This window comes from Mytilus californianus, unplaced genomic scaffold (assembly GCF_021869535.1).
Source record: "Mytilus californianus isolate M0D057914Y unplaced genomic scaffold, xbMytCali1.0.p SCAF_4, whole genome shotgun sequence".
Classification (NCBI taxonomy): Eukaryota; Metazoa; Mollusca; class Bivalvia; order Mytilida; family Mytilidae; genus Mytilus; species Mytilus californianus.
This window is the reverse complement of record NW_026262690.1, coordinates 36,280,370-36,307,887: the sequence shown is the minus strand read 5'-3', so window position 1 is coordinate 36,307,887 and position 27,518 is coordinate 36,280,370. Positions and strand designations below refer to the sequence as shown.

The window sequence follows — 27,518 nt, the reverse complement described above, 5'->3', positions numbered from 1 at the left end:
GAGATGTTTGTGTCAAAATTCGTTTTTTCAACCTTATAGTCGATACTTCCGATATTAAAGATGATAATATCAAGATTAAAAATGGTATTATCAAGATTAAACACATACAAATTAACACTATGTTCCTTGTACACTCCCGTACGTCTATACAACCTGATGGTGCATTACTTAAAAATGGAAAACAAAAGGAAATAATTTCCTACTTGCAAATGCACACAGAATATCAGCTAAGAGGAAACGAGACGATCAGAAACGCCCACAAATTTTGACTTTGGTAATAGTCAAAATTTTAGAATTCAATACTTTGGCTTTAAGTTAAAATGTCCACTTTTAAACAACCGAGTTCACTGGTTAGAATAGTTGAATTTTTAGTTTTATAGCCTAAATTTTAACATTTTATAGATGATTTTTTTGCATGAGGTATTGTATGCATAATTGAATAGTAACAGACTTCAGAAAATTTGTTGTTAACATATTATGTATAAATACTGTTATATAATAGTATAAATTTCTTCGTACTGCAAATTTAAATTTACATAAGTTATATATTTGATTTTAAAAATGAATTAAAACTCTGTGTTCAGAATCAAAAAGAACGCATCCTTGCGTACAGTTAACCACATCATCCGATCCTTCATCCAGTAAGTGATAAAAAACTCATGAAAGAAAATTTATTTTAATCGATATAAAAAAGATTTCTAATGATTATAATATCATGTGTAACTGTTGTCAAGGTGTATACAAGTATATAAACATCGTCTCTTATGCAGTCGGATTATATTGGAAAAGATGGATCTGAAAGTTATTATCGTGCTTATAGGCGGTCTTTGTGTGACAAACGCCAAGTCGTGGGTAAGTCATTTAGTAATTTCGTTTGTTTTGTTTTGTTTTGCTGTGTATAACACTAAGTAGAAGAAGAATCTTACCTTGATATATGTTTTTCACTTGCACTGTACACGTGTCTTAGGCAATTTTGCTATGAAGAATGGTCAGTTATATTTTCAATAGTGTCCAATGCAAAACTGAAAGCCTAACGAAGACATATATTTTATATTAACATTGATCAAGCACCATGAAAGAGACACCAGGTGTAGACAGGCTGATCTTTTCTTTTTTTTTCTTTTTAAAATTGTCCATCATTGTAAAGGGATTCATATTTTTTGGTCGATCTGTAAGTTTCAAAGGATTTAAAATTTACTATGACCCGAAACTATCATTTTTGGTCGAGGTTTTCTATTAGTTCTAAATATTGATGCGAACTAAATATACAATGCAAAACTGAAATATTGAATCATGACCAATGCCGAAATAAAGAGCATTTTCTGTAGAAAACGCTACTTCTGTCAAATATTGTGTTTACTACAGTGCCCTCTTTGATATAGATCAACAACTGTCAAATATTGCGTCTACCTAAGAGCTTTCTATGGTGGAGTTTAATTATTGTTAAACATTGCGTCAACTGCAGAGCCTTCGTTGATGTAAACCAACCACTGTCAAACATTGCGTCTACCGCAAAGCCTTCTAGGGTTGAGTATAATCACCAATCAATCAATCAAGTATAATCACTGTCAAACATTTCGTCAACTACAGAGCATTCGTTGATATTTCAGTTTATAGTAGATCAACCACTGTCAAACATTGCGTCTACCACAGAGCCTTATTTGGTTGAGTATAATCACTGTCAAACATTGTATAAACTACAATAACCTTTGTTGATGTAGTTCAACCACTTTCAAACATTGCGTCTACCACAGATCCTTATATGGTTGAGTACGTACAACAACTGCCAACCATTGCATCTACTGCAGAGCTATTCTTGGTTAACTACACTCACTGTCAAACATTGCATCTTCTACAGAACCTTCAATGATTAAGTACAACCAATTTCAAACATAGTTTTTATAAGAATTCTTCGATTGTTTTATAAATTGTTTATTTATCATTGTCTCTTGTGGAGAGTTGTCTCATTGGCAATCATGCCACATCTTCTTTGTTATATATACAGGGTTTCTTTGAGTTATTTACATTCTAATGGGAATTTATCTCAAACTCTACCCTTTACAACTCTAGTTCATGTTTGTCAGTTAGTTTCACAAGAGTAGATTTTAAAATTTGATTTCCTTTTACTTATGGGTTCAATGGAAACAATATTTCATCATTGTCATGTATGCCACCCTATTAGTACTCCTTTCTAATATAAGAATTCTTAATTCAGGTTTTTCAATCGTCATTCTTTTGAACACAAATAACTTTGTGTTTTAAGAGAAGAAAAAAAAACAGATAAGTGAGCAATAGAAACAAGATTTGCTTCTGGTAGCAATACATTTCAACTGATTTGAAGCAAATAAATATTATTTTTTCAAAAAGCCTTCTATCAATTATTTTTTGGCAAGTTTGATAAATGTAACCTTAGTAAAATCATTGCCGCTATGTTTTCTTTCCAGTTAGCAAAACTTTAGAAATATCTGTTCTATCCACAGTTCATATTTTCTATAAAGTCTAAAAACGTTCAGCCAATCCGTTTATTATGATAAGATGTTTTGTAGACTGGCCAATCAACATCGAGGGCAGATTATAGTTATATAGAAATCTTCGTATCATTTTTCTCATGAAGTTTATAAACAAAAAATAACAGTTTCATAAAACTGCGTGCAACATTCCAGTAGCGCCTGCAAATGATATAGATCCCAGTTGATACGATATTCCAGGGCTTGTATTTTCTAATTGATAAAGGGTTGCTGCTCACAAGGAAGCTATTAAACAATGAGTTCCAAGTGGTGAAGTTGAAATAATCCCTTCGTAAATGTTACGGACGCCATCAACATCAACATGTTCCCGAATTGTCGTAACCACAACTCGGTCCTCTTTTCTCCGAATTAGACTAATCACCGGATTTATACTTACATGAACAACACGACGGGTTCCACATGTATAGCAGGATCTGCTTACCCTTTCGGAGCACCTGAGATAACCACCGGTTTTGTTGTGGTTCGTTTTGCTCGGTCTTTGGTGCTCTATGTTGTGTTTTGTGTAGAGTTGTTTGTCTTTTGATCGTTTACTGTTATTGCCATGGCATTATCAGTTTATTTTCGACTTATGAGTTTGGATATTTCTTTGGTAGCTGTCGAAATGCGCTTTAGTAAAATTGGTACCGTAAATGTTATTACAAATTTAGAATATCATCTCGCAATGGCTTCTGAATTGTTTTACTTAATTATTGCTTTTCTCACTATTGCAAATAAAATGCAATGACTTAATCATATATTTTCAGGCAAGATCATATGGCCAGGATAAATATGAAGAAAAATTAATACGGGACTTATTGAGAAAGTCTGATGATGGTGGTATGTTTTTTTTTTTGTTTGCACGCTTGAAATATTTTTTTATATCTTATGACCAGAACCAGACAAAAATATAACAATGTCTTCAAAACAATAATTAGATTGAAGTATATGAATTCAAAAGAGTAACTGTCAGATAAAATATCAGGAGCAAACTTTAATACTTTGATAAGCGCAATCTTTGGTTACCAGGGTGAAGCTAATGAAGTACAAATTAAGACCGAACCATATCTTAGTGTCAAAATGTCTATAGTTGGTTGCTAAGGACTATAAACAATAGAATTTTCATATATTGCCATTCTAGAAGATTTTTTCCTTCAGAATTGAAATAAGAATCTAACAGTGGATTTGTAGAAAGATTTATCTATAAAAAGGTGCAAGTCTGTGCTTTCTGATGTGCCATAATGTAGCACTCCACAGTTAGAAAATAAAATTAAGATTGAACCACAAAATGTGTAATCATCTTCAATTCCTGGCTTTCTGAATCCACCATTTTCTACATAAGGAAACGCCTGTACCAAGTCAGGAACATGACTGTTGTTTTCCATTCGTTTGATGTGTTTGAGCTTTTGATTTCGCCATTCTATGCAGGACTTTCCGTTTTGCATTTCTCATGGAAATCGGTATTTTTGTTATTTTACTTTTTTCTAAATCATTAAGCCAATTGTTGGTGTCATACTTGTACATATGTATGTGATCAGTATCTTCCATTGATTTGAGTTTCAAAAGTTAAAATGTTAAACTATAACTACCTTTTTGTATATCCATGGCAAGGTGCTGCATTTATTTACCAAACAATATTGCAAAAAGGGGCATTAAAATGTCACATATTCCCCCAAAATTTGGTTCAAATTGAATTTTAAATCCCTTTGAAATATACCTTTTCTGAAACTATTGACATTAGTCTACCAAATGGTCAAATAATAATCGGGTGTCTTTTGCCTCATTTTTTTCGTAAAATTTAATCGCAAAGTTCGTGCGACAAAAAGATGAAAAAAAAACATTACAATAATTTCCGGACCAATGTGTGGTATGGATATGAAAATATGGACTGTCATACAGATCTAGAAAACAGTCGATAATACATACATTACACAATCTTGATGTTCCTATAAACCCACTATGAAGGCTATATCAATTTTCAGCTATCCAAAAATGAACGTTTTTGCACACTAGCCTTCATATTTGAAAATTCACAGGAGGCAAAATGCGAAACTACACACCTAACTGTGAAGTGCTACCTTAATCCGTCTTTTCGAATCATCATGTGTTCTTTGAATGTGACGTCATCAGACATTGTTCGCCCAATTTTATGACGTCACAAAAGGAAATACATAAGAAAGCAAGAAAATTTGACGTCATATTTGATTTCTTTTACCAATGAAGAATTGAGATCAAACGAACCTCACATTGATTAAATAAAAATAATCAACAGGTCAGGATAGTAATTGGAGAAATTTTTTTATTGACCGGCTGTTTATCTATATGATATGATTTGAACTTGATGCATGAACTTAATCTTATAATTGAATAATGTTCATCTTCTTGCCAAAGGGACACCTTGTCCGATTTTCTTCTATACAAATTGAGTACAATAGAGATATACACATGTATAGACAGCATACATCGGTGAAATCTTTCACTAAAAAGTATCAGAGGGTATATTTCAATGAACATGCATATTGTGTTTATGCAACAGTAAATTCTGTCTGGTAGTAAAATGTGTTCCCATACTTTGTTTCCAAGGTATTCAAGTCCATGACCATAATTTTACTTGGAAAGTAAGTGCCAGGATATATATTCCGTAGCTAGAAAAATATGTTTGGCACTTATTTTCAAAGGAAATTTCAAATTTTTATCAAACTCTTCTGCAAATGCCTACATTATGAAAATATGAAAAATATGAATAATGTTAAAAAATTAATTTCCTAGTTAAAAAAAGTCTATCTTATCTATTTTTCGTGGACAAAAAGTCCCTTTTAAATTTCAATTCTCATAACTTTCTTAATATTAATCCAAATGTCAAAAGAGTAGAATATAGAAAGAAATTTGTTTAGTTATAAACATGATAAAAATCTATAATGTAATATATTTTCCTAAGGAAAAGTAAGTGTAAAATTATTAAAAAAAAATATATATATTATAAAGTAATTAAGACATGGAATTTTAGGACATGGACATTAATACTCAAGAAAATTTGTCCGAAGACATAAATTACTGACATTGGACTAAGTTACTATTGAATTCTGTAACCATTTAAAACTAGCAATTTGTGTCAGACCCGGACACATTTTTCCAGGACTAATTTATCTCCTTACATTACAGCTGAACGCTAAGCATCCATCAACATTCAAGTAATTGAAAAATAAAATAAACTCATAAACATGTCTGCTTGTATTAATATTTAAAACTATTTTTATTCTGCAGATGATGGGCCTCCACCTCCAACACTACCACCACCAGAAATTATTTATGGTATTGTGTTATTAATATTACAAATTTATCATTGCTTGTGTTAGAAAATGAGCCGAAAATTAACACTCTTTAAAAATATAAAGTTATGAAGGATGCGGAGAAGCCAATCAAGCTGCATTACTTTTCATCATACCATCGAATCGTTTGAATTTTTTTAAACATTTCAAAATCACTCACGTTATTTCAAAAGACTATAGAAGGCATATCATATAAACATCTGATACCGACTACTCAGTCCCAGTTAGAAGGAATTCACCTTTAAAGCGCTTTCAGACTATTTATTACCTTTCAACTGAAGCTACACAGTAAAAGTGTTTCAGAATGGATACCTGACTTCAGTAACTATTAAGTATTGTTACTGTGTTAGTGATATTATAAAAAAAAAAGAAAAGAAATTCAGATCAGAACCTCCAAATTACGTGTTATGATATTGTGAAAAGTGTTCGTCAATATTACCGTTGCAAAACCTACTGCCAATATTGGCCTAGTTTAAAGCGGTCAACGTGTATATGACAGTATCATATTATATGTTGTGCATATGCAAATACATTTTTATGATATGATAAACTTGAGCATTAATCTATCAATCACACCATAAAAAATAGAACAAATGAAACCCAAATATGACAATTTAACACCAACGTGTTGATAACATTTTTTTTGCAGATGAGACTCCACCTCCAGGACCACCTATGCTAGGTAATATGTTACTACATTGCAGAGTTGCCATCCCTCTAAAGTTAGACATTGCATCATCTTTTATACTTATTAAGATTTCAATGTGCTGAATCATACAATAGATGGTCAAACTGCGTATCTTTATCAAAGATATTTCATTCATTGAATCGCCGGATTTTCCAACACCAAAGCAGTGCATATGTATATGTATTTTACAGTAACATGCTATCGTTATGAATATGCATAAGATATGTGAAGCTGAACGTAAAGCCCCCATCAATTACACTAATGTCCCAGGTTAGGGGGGGGGTTGAGCACCCACCAACATGTTTAACCCCGCCGCATTCTTTATGATCCTTTCCCAAGTCAAGAGCCTGTAGTTCAGTGGTTGTCGTTAGTTCATGTCTGTCATATTTGTTTTTCGTTAATTGTTTTGTTATGAATTAGGCCGTTAGTTTTTTCAATTGAAATGTTTCATATTTTTCATGTCGGGGCCTTTTATAGCCGACTATACGGTATGGTTTTCCTCATTGTTGAAGGCCGTACAATTATAAAAATTACTTACATCACTTTATTTAAACTTTGGTGGATAGTTGTCTCATTGGCAATCATCCCTCATCTCCTTATTGTATAAAGCATTGTCAAACAGAACAAATTCAAAACTCAAATATGGTCCCTGAAATTCTAAAACATTGAAATTCTTCAATATCGCATAACTATTTCGACATGAATGGTAATACTACATTGTTATTATCGTTTTACAATATTTGCCATTCGAAAAGGATTATTGCGCGAATATTTATAAATATTATTACCCGTATAATATTTTTGTGCACTCGCAAACTAGATATACAAAAAAAACACCAAATTTTAAATCCATAAGTAAAAATATAGATAAAAGGTTCATTCAACTTGTGCCAACATTTTGAAATATTTAGGGGCTAATCAGTTTACAAACAGTTTTAACTACGTTTAGGTATTTCAAAACTATTTTTATTGCAATTCAATTCAATATCTATTTAAGTCTCATCTCTCAAAAATGTATAATACAACTTTACATTAATAAAATAGAGAGTCAGTCATACAGAATTATAAGAGAAAATTCGTCATCATAAAACACATGTAATAATGTATATAAATATAATTTTATATGTAACAGTTGCTGATCTCTTTTGTATTTGTAGTAGGAATTAAGATAATTAAAAAAATGAACATTAACTATTTTTGATAATCTGTTTAAGGAATAATCATTCATTCATAAAACAAGTTGCTTTCTTTAAAAAGAGAAAAGCAATATGTGAACCCAAGAACCCTGACTGGGCACCAAAAAATTGTTAATCTATTTTTGCTTTTATTTCAAATAATGGACTGTGAACAGAATAAGGTAATGATGATGTTAAAACACAAAACACCTTTATTGAAAATAAGTAATTGTGTGAAGATTTTTGTACAAGTCAATTAAAAGCACTGTTGGATATTAGTTGTAAATAAAAAAGTGTCTACAGGTACCATTTGAAATGACCTTTGAAGAATTGACTATTTTATCCTATTTCAATTCTCAGTTTTTGAAAACGGGATATCTAAAGCAAATTGCAATATAAATTTCAGCACTCAGTTTGCCTTATAATCTGGATGCATTTATTCTATCTTTCATATCTTCCTATTTTGTTTCTTGGATGCCTTCAAGTATTCTTATACTCATTATTGAAGCTTTCTGTACGCATTGTAGAGGTGGTATAGAGACATTGGAAGTCCATTTCCGTGTGTAGTGTAACTCTGTGTCATGCAACTTATAAGAAGCTTTCGTATTTTATTCACGAGAGTAACACGCCAGCTTCATGAGGACCTCTTATAAAATGACAATTATTTTGGTCTTCTAAAACATCTCAAATTTTAAAGGTTTTCTAAAGTTACTTAAATAAATCCAAATATTCTACAGGGAAATCTTAGTTTTGAAGAATGTCTTGTTTTCAGAAGTTTTATGAATACCTGAACATGCCCCCAAACGAACCAATTTGTATAAAAAGGTATGTTTGGTAAAGTCAACTCATCATAGATACCAGAATTCAAATTATGTACGCCAGACGCGCGTTTCATCTACAAAAGACTCATCAGTGATGCCCGAGATTTATTTTTTAAAAACACCAAATAAAGTACGAAGTTGACATGGTTGAGGACCTCACATTCTGAAAGGCCTAATACAACTATTACAATCTATTCCTGGGGAAGAAAATCCTTAGTATTTCGAAAATTTCAAAGTTTATAATAGGACTGACTCTCGAAATTTTTTTTTTTTAAAAGACCAAATGAAGTACGAAGTTGACATGGTTGGGGATATAAATTCTGAAGGCCGAATACAACTATGTTAATCTGTTCCTACGGTAGAAAATCCTAAGTATTTCGAAAATGTCAAAGTAGGACTGTCATTCAAATAAAAATAAAGGAAAGAGAAACAACTAGAGGTCAGAATACTTAATGATGACCACGTTTCAAAGTCACATGTCCAGCTCTTACTGCCGGGTCCTGAATTTAGATAAGACTTGCGAAAATTCACATTCCAGGAGTGAAATTAGTATTAATGCATGCACGTGTTTTCTTGCTCAAGAAATGGTAAGTGGAAAGCATACGCACTGATATTCTGGATAAGAATATGCAGTTGCGTTATCACGGATATCTATTCCAGGCTCAAATTTAATGTTAGTTGAATTCGAATGTCTATCTACCTCAAGTGGTTAAACTCCGGATTTATTTACCAGTTTCAAAATATCATCATATTGCAAGTATTTTGATCCGATAAGATGAACTATTAAAATTAAAAAAAGAATTGAAATTCAATAAAGGGGGTACTGAACACATAGAAGAGGTAACTCTTCAAAAATCAGCTGAACGTTTTAATCACAAAATACAAGTAAAGAAAAATCAAGCTTATCAATGATCAAAATTAGTGTTTGTCAAACTGCTATATATTCATTGAAATTATTCCTGTGAATTGTAAGGTTTAAATTTTTGAAATTTTTATACTTTTGTCAACAAGTCAAAGTAATTGTTTTGTCAAAATTTTTTGAAAATTAAACGACCCAAATCTATTTTAGTCAACGTGTTGGGTATCCCTTTAACATACATTTCTGTAAATAAATCTTTTTCCGAAAATTTAAAATATATTATCAATAACACACACGCCAAGTATTTTATACTGATGGACATTTTTCTTGATCAAATCACAAAATATAAGCAGAAACTTATACCAGACTACACCGGTACAAGATAATTAAATAACTATTGTAAAATATTAATTACGTTTTTTGTGAGATACAATGATTTAAAATCCTTGTGAATTGAAACCATGCAACTATTTTTCGTGTTTATATTCACTACAGTTTAAATTTTAGACTCTCATTTATTTGTGTACATCCCTGATAATTGGTGCTCAATTGTTGCATATAATTTTCATAAATGTATCCACTGTTGAAACATGTTGGACGTAATATCACTTTATTAATCATGTTCCATTAATGATAAATTCAGTTTAAGTTTAAACTTAATAATGTTAATGAATATTCCCTTAGTCTGTTAGTATCTATTAATGAAATTAAATATTTTTGACAGAAATATCGTTTTGTTTATAATTTTACCGCAACTCACACGTCCATTACAAATTGTAATCAACAGTATAGTGTTTTTAAATTTATGTCAAATTCAACAAGGAATTATATTTTTAGTACGTAGAAATCATAAATTGAATACCACCCCCCCCCCCCCCCCCTTTCCCCCATTCTGTTAAATCCAGTAAAAAGCCAATATGATATATATTATTACCACCAAAAAAAAGAGAATAAATTACTGAATATAATTTGATTCTAACAATTACTAATAATTTGCAAATATTAAGTGTTCTTTTGTATTATTGTCTTTTATGTAGGAAAAAACTAATTAATTTTATAGAGGCTTTTTTCGAGATTTGTACATAAAATTACCAAATATGAACTTGTTTTGAGTGATTAAATGTTTAAAAAACCACGAAAATTAAAAAAATCACAAAATATATGAATTTCATCATGGTTTGTTGCTATGATAATTTGTCAAATATGAAAGGTGTTTTTATTTCAACTAAACAAAATTAAAACAAAATTAAAATCATGTAAAATTGTTACTTTTGAAGGGACATTAGCTACGAGATATACAAAAAATTAGATTATGTTTTTTTTTTTTGTTCAATCATTAATGAAAGTGAAATAGTGAAATAATAATTCGCACTTAGCAGCCAGTTTGGTTCAATTTTGTCAAAATATGCTAAGAAACACCGCTGATGAATTATTTACTTGAAAGTGAATAATTCGACCTCAATGAATCCATATTCATGTTACCTTTAATTTAACATTAAAAGAATGTAAACGTTAAAATTGAAACAAGTGTAAACCATTTCATTCACTGATTCGATCTACAAAAACTCATTCTTATACAGGTGAAAACGATGATTAACATATATTTTTAACCTATAATATGAAATCAAACAGACCTAGAAAAATCCAATTGCACGAGTTCGCTATCTATTTATATCTATATTTATGTTTATATCGGGTTATATGACCGTCGGCAGTCTTCGGAGGTCACCTCGATGGTTAACTAGATGGCGTCTAGACTAAAATACACACGGAATGATGATAAATATTATCGAGCCCATGCATTGTAAATTATTTATTTTAGACTTTTTATCATTTGGATATACGTTTTAGTATGTTATAAATCAATTATGAGAATATGAGTCAAATCGGTGAACATAAATTTTTTATCTTTAAAATTACAAACATATTACAATCAAGTAAAGAGGTTGTCTTAAAAAACTTTCAAGGTGTTCTTCCAAAGAATAAGGAAAAATAGAAAATACTGCTACTTTTGTACTATTTACTATTTCATGTACCCCGACCACTAATAATAATAATGATAATAATATTAGTAGAAAACAAATATGTTTTTGTTATTATATATATAGTGATATGATAGTAAAAAAAGCTCGAAGTGATGAAGGTCGTGTAATCAAACTATAAAAAGGTGGAAACCGACAGCTATATTTAATAGTTCAAGATTACACCACTTTAATAAATTTGCTATAAAAACAAATACTGGTAAACTAGGAGAAAGAATAGCATATCTGGGTATGGTGACATATCATCTTGTTTTTATGATAGCAACATTATGTACATTGTGTTTGCCGTTGAACGGAAAGAAACCATCAACAAATCAAGACCTTGAAAAATAGAATAGATTAACTCATAAACATGTCTGCTTGTATTTCCACACGAAATCCTAGCGCGTTTATGAACATTTGCAAACTATTCATTTTTATTTTACAGGTGGACCTCCAGCTATAACCCCACCACCAGCACAACCTAGTTATGGTATTATGTTATTAATATTACAAATTCAACATTACTTTTGTTAGAAAATGTATCGAAATTTAACACTCTTTAAAATTGTATTGTAATGAATGATGCGAGAGAAGCCAATCGAGCTGCATTACTTTTGCACCATACCATCGAATTGATTGATTTTTTTAAACACTTTAAAATCACTCGCGTTATTTGAAAAGACTGGAGAAGGTATATCATGTAAACAAATGATACCGATTGCTCGGTACGAGTTAGAAGGAATTCACCTTACAAAGCGCTCTTAGACTATTTATTACCTTTCAGGCTACAAAGAATAAGCGTTTCAAAAAAGGATACCCGACTTCAGTAATTATTTAGTATGTTTAATGTGTTAATGATATTATAGAAAAGAAAGTCAGCTCAGAACCCCCGATTTACGTGTCCTGGTATTGTGAAAAGTGTTCGTGAATATTACCGTTGCAAATCCTGCTAACAATATTGGTCTTGTTCAAAGCAGTCAAGGTGTATATGACAGTATCATATTACTGTTTTGAATATGCGAATATTTTTTTATAATATGATAAACTTGAGTATCAATCTAACAATTAAAACATTTAAAAATAGAACAAATGAAACTCAAATATGACAATTTAACACATTTTTTGCAGATGAGACTCCACCTCCAGGACCACCTAAGCTAGGTAATATTTTATTACATTGAAAAGTTGCCATTTGTCTAAAGTTATTAGACATTACATTTATTACGTTTATTTAGAATTTCAATATTATGACTCATGATGGTCATTTCATTGAATCGCCTGGAACAAAGTAGTGTATATGTATATCTAATTACCAGAAACATGTTATCTTTATATGCTTAAGATAATTGCCTTTCACCTCAAAAAAATCCATCAACCATTAAAAAAATTCAAAACACAAATTTTATCCTGAAATTGTAGAGTAAAATTTTTCAATTCTTTCACAATTAAGTTAGTTCTAATGATGAAAGAAAAGGATCTATGATATAAACTGGACATTTTAGAAAAAGAGTTGTCAGTTTGATTTCTTAAACATGTTATGCATAGTTTTTGAAAATAAGGTATGAACCGATGCCTTACCCATAAAGATATATATTTTATTTTTTTGAAAAATATCGGTTTAGGTAATGCATTGGGGCATATCTAAATATTAATAACAAAATTTCTCAATGGGGCTATTTTGGATGTTTTTTTTTACATTCGAAGTTAATGCAAAACGTTGGATGTCCTAAAGTTAATTTGTAGGACACAATTCAAAAATTATAAATACTGATATCCGACCGACTAATGCATGTCTTGCGCACATCTGAAGGGTTAACATGTATTTGATAGATTTGTACATTAGCTCAATATCGCAAGAACATTTCGACGTGAAGGTAATTAGACATGGTTCATATCGTTTCAAAACATTTCCCATCATAAAAAGGATTATTCCACGACTATTGGTGAATATTATTACTTGTGTAATATTATTTGCACTCGCAAACTAAATATACCGAAAAGACATCCGTAAGTAAACATAAAAATAAAAAGATTGAACGTTAACTATTTAGACCTGACGGTGCCGGCACAGGGTAATTATCCTCTGCTATGAATACTATTGAGACCTGACGGTGCCGGGACAGGGTAATTATCCTCTGCTATGAATACTATTGAGACCTGACTGCGCCGAGACAGGGTAATTATCCTCTGCTATGAATACTATTGAGACCTGACGGCGCCCGGGACAGGGTAATTATCCTCTGCTATGAATGCACTACTATCATACTTTTGTATGTACAGTAGGTTGTGTCACAAAAAGGAATTTAGACAAAACCGGTAATAAACTCAAATGTATAAAAACAGATATGAATGACCTATTTTGCAAGGTCTTAAATGTTACTAGTAAAAAGAGAGAGCATAAATGTCTCGAGTAAGTTGAGGTACATATACAGCGTATCATTCAACCAATCCGTGATAGTGAACGTAGAAGGTGTGGAGTCTTGGCTTCTAATGGGTTGAGGTACATATACAACGTACCAGTAAACCAATCCGTGACGATGAACGTACAAGGTGTGGAGTCTTGTTTTCTAATGGGTTAAAGTACATATACAGCTTACCATTAAACCAATCCGTGACGAAGAACATACAGTGTGTGGAGTCTTGGTTTCTAGTTATGACATTAACTGTACCATATGCGCATTTCCACAATAAATGTCTCTTTAATGAGATGCTGGAAGCAAAAATATTTAAAAATCCAAAGCTTATTAACAAGACGAAGAGCTATAAACCAAAATGGACAAAAAAGTATAGCTAAAGCCGGGCAAGGAATCAGAACTTTGCATGAGGGAGATATATTTCTTTAATTTAAAATAATTTCAAAAATTTTGTAAGAGCAAATTTTAAAAACACAAAATCCGTATTTTCTTGCCAGTACAGAAGTACTGGCTACTGGGCTTTTGATACCCTCGGGGACTAACAGTCCACCAGCAGAGGCATCAACCCGGTGGTAGTAATAACAATAACGGTACCAATTTTAAGAAAAGGTATGTTGATGAATATATACAACGTACCAATCAACCAATCCGTGACGATGAACATACATGTTATGGAGTCTTCAGTTTTATTTGTTCCACATAACCTTTATTGAATACTTTTAGAAGTCAGAATACATTTTGAGAACGCGGAAAATCAAAAAAATATATCTTGGGAAAACGTTATGACAATTCAAAATGATTTTTCAGAGAGAAAAGAATCACCACCAAAAATTGATCCACCCTTCATACCTCCTCCTGGTATGTATTTTCCGCAATATTCTGATGGTTTGTATTCTCAGCCACAGTATATATTCTCCACCATCTCCTGATGTATGTATTCCCCAACATCTCCTGATGATATGTATTCTTCCCCATCTCCTGATGGTATGTATTCACTATGTATTCTCCAACAACTCCTGTTGGTAAGTATTCTCCACCATGATATGTTTTCTCCCCTGTCTCCTGATGGTATGTATACTCCGACATCGCCTGATAGTATGTATTCTCCACCACCTCCTGACGGTATGTATTCTCCATCTTCTCCTTATGTCATGTATTTTCCACCACCTCTGGATGGTATGTATTCTCTACCACCTCCTGATGGTATGTATATTCTCCACCATCTTCTGATGGTATGTATTCTCCACCACCTCCTGATGGTATGATTTCCCCACCACCTCGGATAGTTTGTTTTCTCCACCACCTCCTGATGGTATGTATTCTCCACCACCTCCTGATGATATGTATTCTCCACCACCTCTGCATGGTATGTTTTCTCCACCACCTTCTGATGATATGTATTCCCCACCACCTCCTGGTGGTATGTATTATCTACCACTTCCTGATGGTATGTATTTTCCACCACCTACTGATGATATGTATTCTTCAACATCTCCTGACGATATGTATTCTCCATCTTCCCCTGATGTCATGTATTCTCCACCACCTCCGGATGGTATGTATTCTCCACCACCTACTGATGGTATGTATTCTTCAACATCTCCTGACGGTATGTATTCTTCAATATCTCCTGACGGTATGTATTCTCCACCACCTCCTGATGGTATGTATATTCTCCACCACCTTCTGATGGTATGCATTCCCCACCACCTCGGATACTACGTATTCTTCACCACCTCCTGATGGTATGTATTCTCCTCCACCTCGTAATGGTATGTATTCTCCTCCACCTCCTGATGGTATGTATTCTCCACCACCTCTGCATGGTATGTTTTCTCCACCACCTTCTGATGATATGTATTCCCCACCACCTCCTGGTGGTATGTATTATCTATCGCTTCCTGGTGGTATGTATTTTCCACCACCTACTGATGATATGTATTCTCCAACACCTCCTGGTGGTAAGTATTCTCCACCACCTCCTAGTGGTATGTATTCTCCATCAACTCCTTATGGTATGTTTTATCCATCATCTCCTGACGGTATGTATTCCCAACCACCTCCTGGTGGTATGTATTCTCAACCACCTCCGGATGGTATGTATTCTCTACCACCTCCTGATGGTATGCATATTCTCCACCACCTTCTGATGGTATTTATTCTCCACCACCTCCTGATGGCATGTGTTCTCCTCCGCATCTTGATGGTATGTTTTCTACGCCACCTCTGGATGGTATGTATTTTCCCCCATCTACTGATGGTATGTATTCTCCACCACCTCCTGGTGGTATGTATTCTCGACCACCTTCTGGTGGTATGTATTTTCGACCACCTCCTGGTGGTATGTATTTTCCACCACCATCAGGTGGTATATATTCTTCATCATCTCCTCATGGTATGTTTTATTCATCATCTCCTGATGGTTTGTATACACCACCACCTCCTGGTGGTATGTATACACCACCAGCTCCTGATGGTATGTATTCCCCAACACCTCGGATAGTATGTTTACACCACCACCTCCTGATAGTATTTATTAACCACCACCTCCTGATGGAATGTATACACCACTACCTCCTGATGGTATGTATTCCCCAACACCTCGGATAGTATGTACACACCACCACCTCCTGATAGTATGTATTCACCACCACCTCCTGATGGAATGTATACACCACTACCTCCTGATGGTATGTATTCACCACCACCTCCTGATGGAATGTATACACCACCACCTCCTGATGGTATGTATTCACCACCACCTCCTGATGGAATGTATACACCACTACCTCCTGATGGTATGTATTCACCACCACCTCCTGATGGAATGTATACACCACCACCTCCTGATGGTATGTATTCTGTGGAAAATCCTCATTTTCTTAATTATGCTATATTGCATTATAGTTCCTGTTGAATTTTTTTTGTGTAAATGTACATCTGATAAAGGGAGTCGAGCCAGAAAGATTCTGGTATTCGAATCCTGTCATATCTCAGTTTAAACATATTTACATTATAAAATATGAAAACTGAAATAAACGCAATATTTTCCATAATTTTCTTAAAAAGAGATGAATAATTCCAAGGGGACAACCAAAAGCATGAGTCCTATAAAACATACATCACCACGACCAAAACGACAAATAAAATACAAAAAAAAACTATAGATTGGGCAACACGAACCCAAACAAAACAGATGAACTGAAGTGCTCTGGAAGGTACGTCAATATTAGCAGTTACAAATGTATGATAATCCAGTTCTGTTTTATTGCACTTTAACTGCTAATTTTGTTCAGGAAAAAATAGCCAAACCCTGGAACATGGTCAATTTGTTGCAGAAAGATAAATATGGATCTCAAACATCATATTACACATCTCAAACAAATGAGTCCATGATGTAGCTACTGTTTTCTACCTCAAAAGGTTTCGGAATTCAGTTCAAATAAGTTAGATTATAAGATTTTTTTTTTAATTTTATGAAATGCAGATGTAATTCATTATTACAATTATTCACTTTTTGTACGTTTTTAGATGTGTCCCCAGCAAATTTGTCATTTATTTTTACTTCTATTGAAATATATTAAAGGGGCATTAGCTGTCAAATGCTTGTTCACCAATTTGACTCAAATTCTCATATTTGATTTATAACATACTTAAAAGTATATCCAAATTACAAAAAGTCTAAAATAAACAATTAACAATGCATGGACTCGATAATATATATCAGCATTTCGTGTGAATTTTAGTTTAGACGCCATCTAATTAACCATAGAGATGACCTCCGAAGACTGCTATTGGTCATTTAACCCGATATAATACATAAAAATTTAAAAAAATAGAAAGCGACCACGTGCAATTGGATTTTTCTAGGTGTGTATTATTTCATGGTATAGGTTAAAAAATATGCCAATCATCGTTTTAATTTGTATAAGAATATTTTTTGTGGATCGAATCAGTCAACAAAATGGTTCACCCTTGTTTCACTTTCAATGTTGACATTCTTTTCCTTTTAATAGCAGAACACGCCTAGTACATGCGTAACCAATCTCCAGCTAAGGGGTTAAATTGATGTTCACATGAATACGAATTCACATGAGGTCGAATTATTCACGTCTTATGCAAGTCAATAATACATCAGCGATGTTTTTGAGCTTATTTTGACAAATTTGGGCAAAACTAACTGCTTGAAACGAAATATTATTTCCAAATTCCACTTTTTTTAATACTTGTAACAAAAAGAATCGTATTTAGATTTTTTGTCTAAATCGTAGCTAATGCCCCTTTAACAACATTATATACAATATATCTAAAAAAAGATAATGCTATATGCGATAAAGGGATGTTCATGAATTAATTGGTAAATTGCTGCGATACTCGATATTTTCTTACATATGAAAATAAGAAGATTTGGTACGATTGCCAATGAGACCAAGTGACACAGAATTTAACAACCATAGGTCACCGTACGGCTTCAACAATGAGTAAAACCCATACCGCGTAATCAGCTATAAAAAGCCCCGAAATGAAAAATGTAAAACAATTCAAACGAGAAAAACTAAAGTCCTGATTTAAGTAAAAAATAATGATCGATAAACAAATGTGATATACAGCAAAAAACCGACAACCACTGAATTACAGACTCCTGACTTGAGACAGGCACATACAGAATGTGGCGGGGTTAAACTAGTTTGAAGGCGCCAACCCTCCCCTAACCTGGGACAGTGGTGTTACAGTACAACATAAGAACAAACTGTAAAATTCAATTGAAAAGGGCTCAACTCATCAGATTGATACAAAGATGGATACATGCTTTCTAGTATACTTATCTTCACATAAAAGAAACTTTCATACAAGTAACAACTTTAACCATTTTGCATACTAATTGTGTTAACGTAACTAAATGCCTTATAAATGTCTCCCCTCCAGGTTGTTCTTGCCCACCAACAAAGCCTGGAAAAAGAGGTATGTATATCATTTTAGTAAAAAAACTAAATGGTAAATTGAATATAAATTTCTAAAATACGTTAATAATTAAGAAATTATCAAAAACTAAGGTTTCAACTCCCTCTTGCAAATTTTGCCTTAGATCTTCTTTTTATGTCGTTTCTGGCCATATACAGTGTTAGGTCAAAACTGTTTTACCTATCCCAAATTCTCCTATAATTATTTCATATAAAAACACCTTTTTTAAAACTATATTTTGAAGTCCGATTTTGAAGAAATTTTTAATGTTAACCTGACAAATGGAACATTTTTTATGGTTATTATGGAATATTCTTATGACGTGTCATTACTAAAAAAAATCATTATTTGTATACAAATATTGAAATTAAGTGTCATTTGTTGCTTTATAGCTATAAAAATGTTCGTGCAGAAATTCATATTTGTCTTTGAACATTGATTTCCCTACAAATATTAATCATAAATATATTTCATAATTATTGCAAGAAACTGCAGACATTTTTGTCTTTAATGAAAACAAAAATTCTTTCAATTTGGACAATAAATATCTTCAGTAGAATTTTTATCAAAAATGTGTTTTATATGAAAAAGGGGAATCTCCGATAGGTGAAACACTTTTGACCTAAGCTCGTCAAGTATCTTTACCTCCCTTGCTTCAAAATTTTGGTTTTGAGTATTTCTTATGAAGGTAAACCGAGAAAAGCGATTCTTAAGCACAAAAATTATAGAATGTTATTTTCAAATTGTATAAGAATCATGGAGCATTTCAGAGGATTTGAAATATTCTATTCATTCGCTTTTCAAAACCAACTCAACGATGCAACTAAAAAAATTTAAATTCAAAGATTTTATTAAAATTTAAAAAAATGCAATAGTTAATTCTTCATTCACTATAATAAAATGATTTCAATCTGTTATAACGACAATTGTGCATACATTGTAACACGAATATGTTCACGTACCTTTTTCGTTGTAATATTCCTTCTGTTTTGTAGCTCTTACTTGTGAGAGAAGCAAAGCATTACTGGGAAGACATTGTATCTAATCAATATCTAAGGTTAGGAAACCGTTATATAAACCATTTTTTCTTAAACGTTTTTTAATACCTTGCAGCTCGTCGTTGTGTTTGTCCACCACCATCACCCCCACCAATACTTCCAACTACAGCACAGCCTGCAAGAAGACGTATGTAAATATTAGAATGTTGTTTTTTTTAGACATATTTACCATGGATAGGCAATAGTTGCGTATAAAATATCTAGGGAAGAGCGGGGCGGTCCAAAAATTATGGGAAACAATTAATATGTATTATACATGCTGCCAGTAACTTATATATAAGACACTATCGGTAAATCTTATATATAGTGCGAGAGTGTGTATCCATATTAGGTCACTGACGGAGTGTATAATAATTACGTGTATATCATATCTACCGACAGTATTTATTTATTATACGTCATGTCAAAATGCCAAATTTTGATTGGTTAATTCGAGAGAGACAATGTACTCTATCCCATGGCAAATACTCTATTACCATTCACGGAGACGCCTGCTCAAGTGTGCGCTTTAATAAATACGGATGATTGTTATGTATGAGACGACAAAGTTTATTACTTTGAATTTTAAATTTAATAGACAGTAATAACAGAACATTCAGTATAATAAATTAGATAACACATATCTGAGAGGGTGATAGAGCAGATTGTTACCCCTCGAAAAGACATTGTCAACCTTGGCTTCGCCTCAGTTGACAAGGTTTACTCGGGGTAACAATCTGCTCTATCACCCTCTCAGCTATGTGTTATTTATATATTATCACTTTGAACATTGATCGCATGCCGTAATGTATCGAAAATCAAAAACGATAACTCGACATTATAAACGACGTGCATTAAATAAAATTATCAGCACATGACGTCGAGCGACCAATGATTAAATTCTCTGAAATCTATAGAAGATAGGATATACACGAAAATATTAAACATATACCTATACATTGTAGATAGTCCAATACATGTTCTTGTGAAAAATAGGCAAATTAACACGAGAATTGTCTTAATGTGTAGCTAAGTCATTGATGTACTTATAGCATTTTTATGGGAAACAAACTACAGTAATTGTTACATCGTTAATTTGTAGGCAGAAAAGATCGAAATTTCAGATATCGTATGTCTCCAATAAGTTAGAAAGGATTCACGTTTGTTTTTATAAAAAAAAACGAGAAGCCTTTCGAACTTATCGCACTTCATGATTTCATGCATTACTAAAGTGTCATACAGCGCATACGTTTGACATCTTCTTACGACATCAGTAAAGGACTCGACAACATTAAAGCTACCAAGGACTGGAAAATGTAGATTCGCCTGTGACAGATCTGGGTCATCCGTCATCTTGTATTGTAAAGGAACAAAAAATAATTGTCCAAGATCTTTAATGAAATATGAAAACTTTGAGAAAGGAATGTTATTCATTTGTGTTACTTTTCATCTATAATAAAAACTATGGGGTTTATTTTATTATTGTTCTTAAAAAATTAGTTTTGGTTGGTCCACTTTTGTTAAAAAGCCAAATGATGGGAGGTAGCTCAGAACATTTAATTTTATGAAGAAATGTACAGTAAATGTACTACTTAGTGTGTAGCATGATAGGGAGTACGGTGAGATTCCCAATTTGTTGTTCTTTCTGAAAAGTCTTTATAAGGTAGCAATACACAGTTAGAAGAAGTTTAGTTTCGCATTTTGGCCATGGTGAATTTTTTAAATATAAAAGTTTTGTACAATAAAATTGATTTTTAGATAGCTGAAGTATAATATAGCCTTCAAAGTGGGTTTATATGAACATCAAGAATATTTTTTTGCATATTTTATAGGCCATTTTTCTGTTTGACAGTCCGTATTTTCACATCCATACCGCCCATAGGTCCAGAAATTATTGTAGTGTTTTTCAACAAAGATTTGACCCTCGAACTTTTCAATTCAATTTCATGGAAAAATGAGGTGCAATGCATATGATTTTTTGGACCTCTTGATAGATAAATGTCTATGGTTTCAGAAAAGGTTTCACTCTTATGGATTGAAATTCTTCTTTGGACCAAATTTTGGGGACTTTTGTCACATTTTTACCCCTCTTTTTGTAATATTTTGTATCAAATAAATGCAGATTGTTGCCATGGTTACACCAAAAAGAGATTATATTTCACCATCTTAACTATTGGAAACGAAATCTATGGAAGATGCTGTTTTCATACATATGCACATACATTAACACAAACTTTAAACCTTATTTGTTGGAAAGCAAGGGAAAGAGGGTGGTTAAAATTATGAGTGTCAATTTAAGTTTTTTTCCTAACTATGTATTGCTACCTAAAACAATATTGCACAATCCAGGCCTCAGAAAAGCGCAATAAACCGTGGTTTTTGTCTCGCCTTGACGGAGTCCAAAAGCAAGACATAGGTTTGCTGTTTCCGTCGACGGCGTCAACAATGTATTAGTTTGTGATTAGATATAAGTAGATGTAGATTAGGTCTAGTTTATGGTGAACCACTAGTGGTAGGTCAATGATATTTGGTATGCATTTGTATAAGCATTGGCACACCTCATTTCCTTGAAGATTATTTTGCCCCGTCCCCTCAGTCATGATCTATTGACTTTGAAACTTTTGCTTAGTTTACATGTATTAGTTTGTGTGATTAGGTCAGTTCAAGGGGGACCACTAGTGGTAGGTCAACGATATTTGGTATGCAGTTGTATAAGCATTAGCACATCTTATTTCCATGGAGAATAGTTGGTTCTTTCCCCTCAGTGATGGTCTATTGACTTTGAAACTTTTGCTTATTTTACATGTATTAGTTTGTGATTAGGTAATTTTAAGATGAACCACTAATGTTAAGTCAATGATATTTGGTATGCAAATGTATTGGCATTTGCAAGTTTCATTCCATGGAGATTATATAGCCCCACCCCCTCATCATGGTTCATTGACTTTGAAACTTTTGCTTAGTTTACAAGCTAATGTTTGTGTTTAGGTTTGTTTAAAGGGAATGACTTATGATAAGTCAGTGGTATTTAGTCTGAGTTTTATAAGCATTGACACATCTCATTTCCATGGAGATTGTGTAGCCCTGTAATTTCAGTCATGGTTCGTTGACCTTAAATATTTGCATAACTTACATGTAAAAATATTGCTATTTAAATTTCAACATTTGCATTATCACATTAACAAAAAGGCGAGACATATCTCTGGGTTAACAGTTTATTATTATATCGTTTTAAAGCATGTTATTAAGGTGGTACATAACACTACAGGGAGATAGCTCTGTAAATATCAGCTGAACGTTTTAATCACGTTCTAATGTTAAGGAAATATTACGCTTCTTAATGATCAAAATTAGTGTTTGTCAAACTGCTATATATCCAATGAAATTTTTCCGATAAAGTGTGTGGTTCAAGTTTTTTGAAATAATTATATTTTTGTCAAAGGGTTAAAGTAAATAATTTGTCAAAATTTAATTTAATTTTAGTCAAGGTGTTTGGTACCTCCTTAAGGTGTCAGACCAACAATTCACCCACTCCAATTTAGAACATGTGCAGAAGTAGCCCTTCCCTGACAAAAATAGTGCTTTTTATGCCATTGTTTACTTTAACTAACCAACAAATTTGCAGAAATGAAACTTTTGGTGAAAGAGAAATATACTTAGACCATTTTGAGCCAAAATTTACATTTCTTTGAGTTTGCATTAAAAATTAAGGATTAATGCGCTCCATAGTATATTTATTTTAAATTTCCAGAAAACCAGGGGTTATTTTATAGTAGTAGTAGCCTTCCGAACGGTCGTGTTTCATTACAAGACTTTAAACATTGGTTGAAAATTGGCATGTAGAAAGGTGATACATGTACAATCCAGGATATACCTAGTTTCGGTAAAATATCTAGATAGCTGTGAAAACTGAAAAGAAATTTTGAATAGATAGGGAATTTGAATTGGTGGTCTGACACCTAAACTTCATTTTGGTAAAGTATTAAAAAATTCTATCGTTTTTAATTTAGACTCCCATCTACCTTCATGGAAATGATTGAAATATACAGCTATATTTAGTGCGTCTCTAAGTTAACCCTTATTTTAGCACATAATCAATTCTCAAAAATCAATGAAATACATGTTACATCATATTCTGTTATTTGAAAAAACTTTGTATCTTTTAAATGTTAATATTTTATATAGAAAATAGAAATATCAATCTACATTTTCTTCGAATCGCCATTTAAGTTGGATATTATACCATTGAATCACCAGTTTTGTTGGATATTAAACCATTGAATCACAATTGTTTTGGATATTATACCATTGAATCACCATTTTTGTTGGATATTATACCATTGAATCACCATTTTTGTTGGATATTATACCAATGAATCACCAGTTTTGTTGGATATTATACCATTGAATCACCAGTTTTGTTGGATATTGTACCATTTAGTCCTCAACCTTCTTTGAATTAGTTCTCGTTCTTGGTTCTTGCAACTTTGTAATTTCCGACTGCTCTGTCCTAAGAAAGAAAGTATCAGTTGTTTGAACAAATAGGTCATTCTCATATAAAATTATCCTATGAAATTAGTATTGTAAAGTATCCGTCATTTTACGTTATGTGCCTTACTTCTGTTGAAAATACTTCTTCCGCTCTTTGATTGAACGAGAGGAATGTCCAGCATATTGGCTTCATAATATCGTTTCCTTATTATTGTTTCAGTTTTTGCTGAAAAATATTTTAAATTGTGTTACAGGATCAAGATTGCAAAACATACGCTTAGAAGCAGCTATTAGAAATCTTGAAGCTGTGCTCAATGAAGAAGGAAAGTAGAATGTATATATGTTGTGAAGTGGTGAGTACATATATTTGTATTGTTAATTTTTCTATATTATTTTTTTAATCGTCTTGTAAATTGATACAGATATTTTTGTATCTTGTTATGGAAGAGGAGCTCAAACTATTATTTGTCATTTGGTCACTTTTAATGGGAATTAAGCAATATTTAGTATTCATTTGTCAGGAATATGACAGTTTTTTCCATTCATTTGATGTGTTTGAGCTTTTGATTTTGCCATTTGATAAGGGACTTAAATTTTCCTTGGAGTTTGGTATTTTTGATATTTTACTTTTTGTTTTGACACATATAACCAAATAACCTTTAGGGTTCAACATGCAGTTTTCAACAATAGACAGTGTCTATAAAATATATCAAGCCCTAAATCACACACAGTCTAGAATAATGTGAATGGACTAAACAGAGGATATCATAGATCTACCATCAACACAAAATCCTTCAAATAACAAAAACATACAGCTATGAAGCAAAACAAACATCGGCTAAGTTTCTGACTTTGGACAAGCACATGCATGTATATGACTAGATTAAACTAGTTTTTCAAGATATAAGTTATGTTAATTGCGATTGGTGATCTTTCAAAAGGTTCATTAAAGACCAAAAAAGGGTCTAAGACACAAAATATATTTCTAAGGCTTAGTTCTAAAAAATTGCCTGAATAAAATAAGTTTTCAAACTTTTTTCTACTAGAATGAAATATAAGATATGTTCGTCATGTATAGTTTAACCCGAAACATTCAGTAATTTTTATTACACTAAGGTAATATAACACATGTACCACCAGCGTTGATTTTTTTTTTAAATTTCAAAATATAGGATTTACACTTTGAAAGTTTTTAAATCAATTATAGCATAAAACAATAATAATGATTTAATAGTGTCTATTTGGTTTTTCAGCAGAAGATTGGACCGTCCCTGGACATGAGATTGAAACAAGAATATCTAACTTTGAACTATAATTAAAACAATGATTTCTCTTTATGCAAATAATCACTCTTTAAAGCTATTTATATAATCAACGTTAACCATTAATTTCTTTCCACTGCATCCATTTGATGTTAAATCTGCATTAAATTGCCCCTGTTACCATTGAATTGAGACTTAGGAATTGTAAATACCGATCAGATTATAGTTATATACAATACAGTATTGAACTTAGCTGATGGACTGTTTAATGGTTTAATAGTTCATGAGTGTATCAACAGCTCTGTCGGGAACTTAGTACTTCAGTACTGGCATGCAAATATGAATATTTTATTTTTGAAATTTGGTGTTACACAACTTGAGAATTTATTTGAAGTTAAGGAATGTAACTCTTCATGCAAATTCTGATTCCTTGTCCGCATTTTGTTTTTGTTTTTTTTTTACTTTTTGGCCATGGTGCTGTTTGTCTCCGATTGTTTTTGTTGGCCTCCGTTGTATATTTCCCTTTTTAAGCAAAAGTTGCTGATGTATAATTCAAATTTTATTTTAGACACCTACGATGGAAAATAGGTAGACGACAGGGGCAGTAAAAAATCATACGTCGATCATAAACACACAACACCATGGGCAAAATGAAAAACGAAGAAAAGACAAAAAAATATTTATAAAACACTAAACAGAAATTAAAAACTGAGGAACACGAACCCCGCCAAGATCTAAGGGGTGATCTCAGGTTCTCCTACAGGGTAAACAGATCCTGCTCCACTAGTGCAACAGTCGTGTTGCTCACGACATTCGGTGGTAAGTCGTATTCGGGTAATGTCACAATCGAGGAAAAAGAGGACGGGACTGTTATTATGAAAATTTGAACATATCCGTGGAAGGACTGTAGCAAAATAGCTCCTTTTTAATGTCTGGGTACCTTAACTTCTATCTTTTACTTCTAGGGACAAAACATTTCCTGACCGAGCATTCATATTACTGCGACAAAAAGAAATAGACACGCAGGCAATGCTGTCGATATAGGACATTACATTTAATGCCCCAGATCCAGCTAATGTAATAATTTTGGCACATAAAAAGAATCTGTTAACAACTCTGTACATTGTGTAGTGCGGCATTTTTTCAAACGTTTTATTGGACCTTTTTAGCAATTTAGTTCATCTATAATTTCGATTAAGTATCCCTTTATTATATTTATTGAATATCTACGGGAAATATTCAATTTTTATGGTCTCTATTAAAACAGTATTCTTTATTTTTCTACACTTGGACGATTAATTATTATAGATGGACATATCGACTGTAAAGACATTAGTCTATTGTTAAATCAGTATGTTGACTTCTAGATGTCCGTCATATTGTGTGTGCCTTTGAGTTGTTGTCTCAGATGATTACCGTACGACAAGAACTACAGAGGGACAGGATTTTGCTTACCCGTCCGGAGCCCTTCACGCCCAGTGTTTGGTTGGGGTTGTGTTGCTTAGTCTAGTTTTTGTGTAGTATTTTATAAACTTTTCGTCGTTTTTCATTTTGGCCATGGTGTTGTCTTTTTTTCTTCGACAGATGATTTTTAGTGACCTCTTTTTCTCTCATATCCTTTCATTTACATGCATTTGTTTCAACCCTCCAGCTTTGAGTTTAATAAAGTGCGCTATTATCTACACTCTGCCAAGGTTATAGGGTTTACTTGTTTGGGAATTTGTAGTACATTCAAGCATAGTTGTGATTTCTGGAATTTTTTTATTAGAAGTAGCTTGATTATCTTTGTCCACTCTTCATTCATTTGTTTTACGTTTCTCCGACAATTCAATCTCTGTCCTGATTCATTATGTACACAAAGTACCGTTGAAGTTTCATTGACATAAAAAAATATAAATATTTTTTGGATGTTTATCGTCACAAACTTGGTATATGTATTTTGCAATAACGAC

General features: G+C 32.5%; 1 protein-coding gene across 3 annotated transcripts; it reads left to right on the top strand.

Annotated features, from left to right (window-relative positions):
• Positions 1-708: 708 nt before the first annotated feature.
• On the top strand, positions 709-25,819 carry LOC127737970 (actin-binding protein WASF2-like). 3 transcript variants are annotated; one of them, XM_052248935.1, is made up of 11 exons: positions 710-852; positions 3,272-3,344; positions 5,769-5,816; positions 6,483-6,515; positions 11,846-11,890; positions 12,529-12,561; positions 14,622-14,672; positions 18,741-18,776; positions 19,890-19,961; positions 24,559-24,657; positions 25,558-25,819. In XM_052248935.1, exons 1-10 carry the CDS (start codon positions 790-792, stop codon positions 24,633-24,635), a joined length of 531 nt encoding a protein of 176 aa, XP_052104895.1. In that variant the 5' UTR covers positions 710-789; the 3' UTR covers positions 24,636-24,657; positions 25,558-25,819. The 3 variants fall into 3 exon arrangements, with proteins under 3 accessions (XP_052104896.1, XP_052104898.1, XP_052104895.1); XM_052248936.1 differs by lacking the exon at positions 14,622-14,672 and having other exon boundaries at positions 709-852; XM_052248938.1 differs by lacking the exons at positions 6,483-6,515; positions 11,846-11,890 and having other exon boundaries at positions 709-852.
• Positions 25,820-27,518: the final 1,699 nt, after the last annotated feature.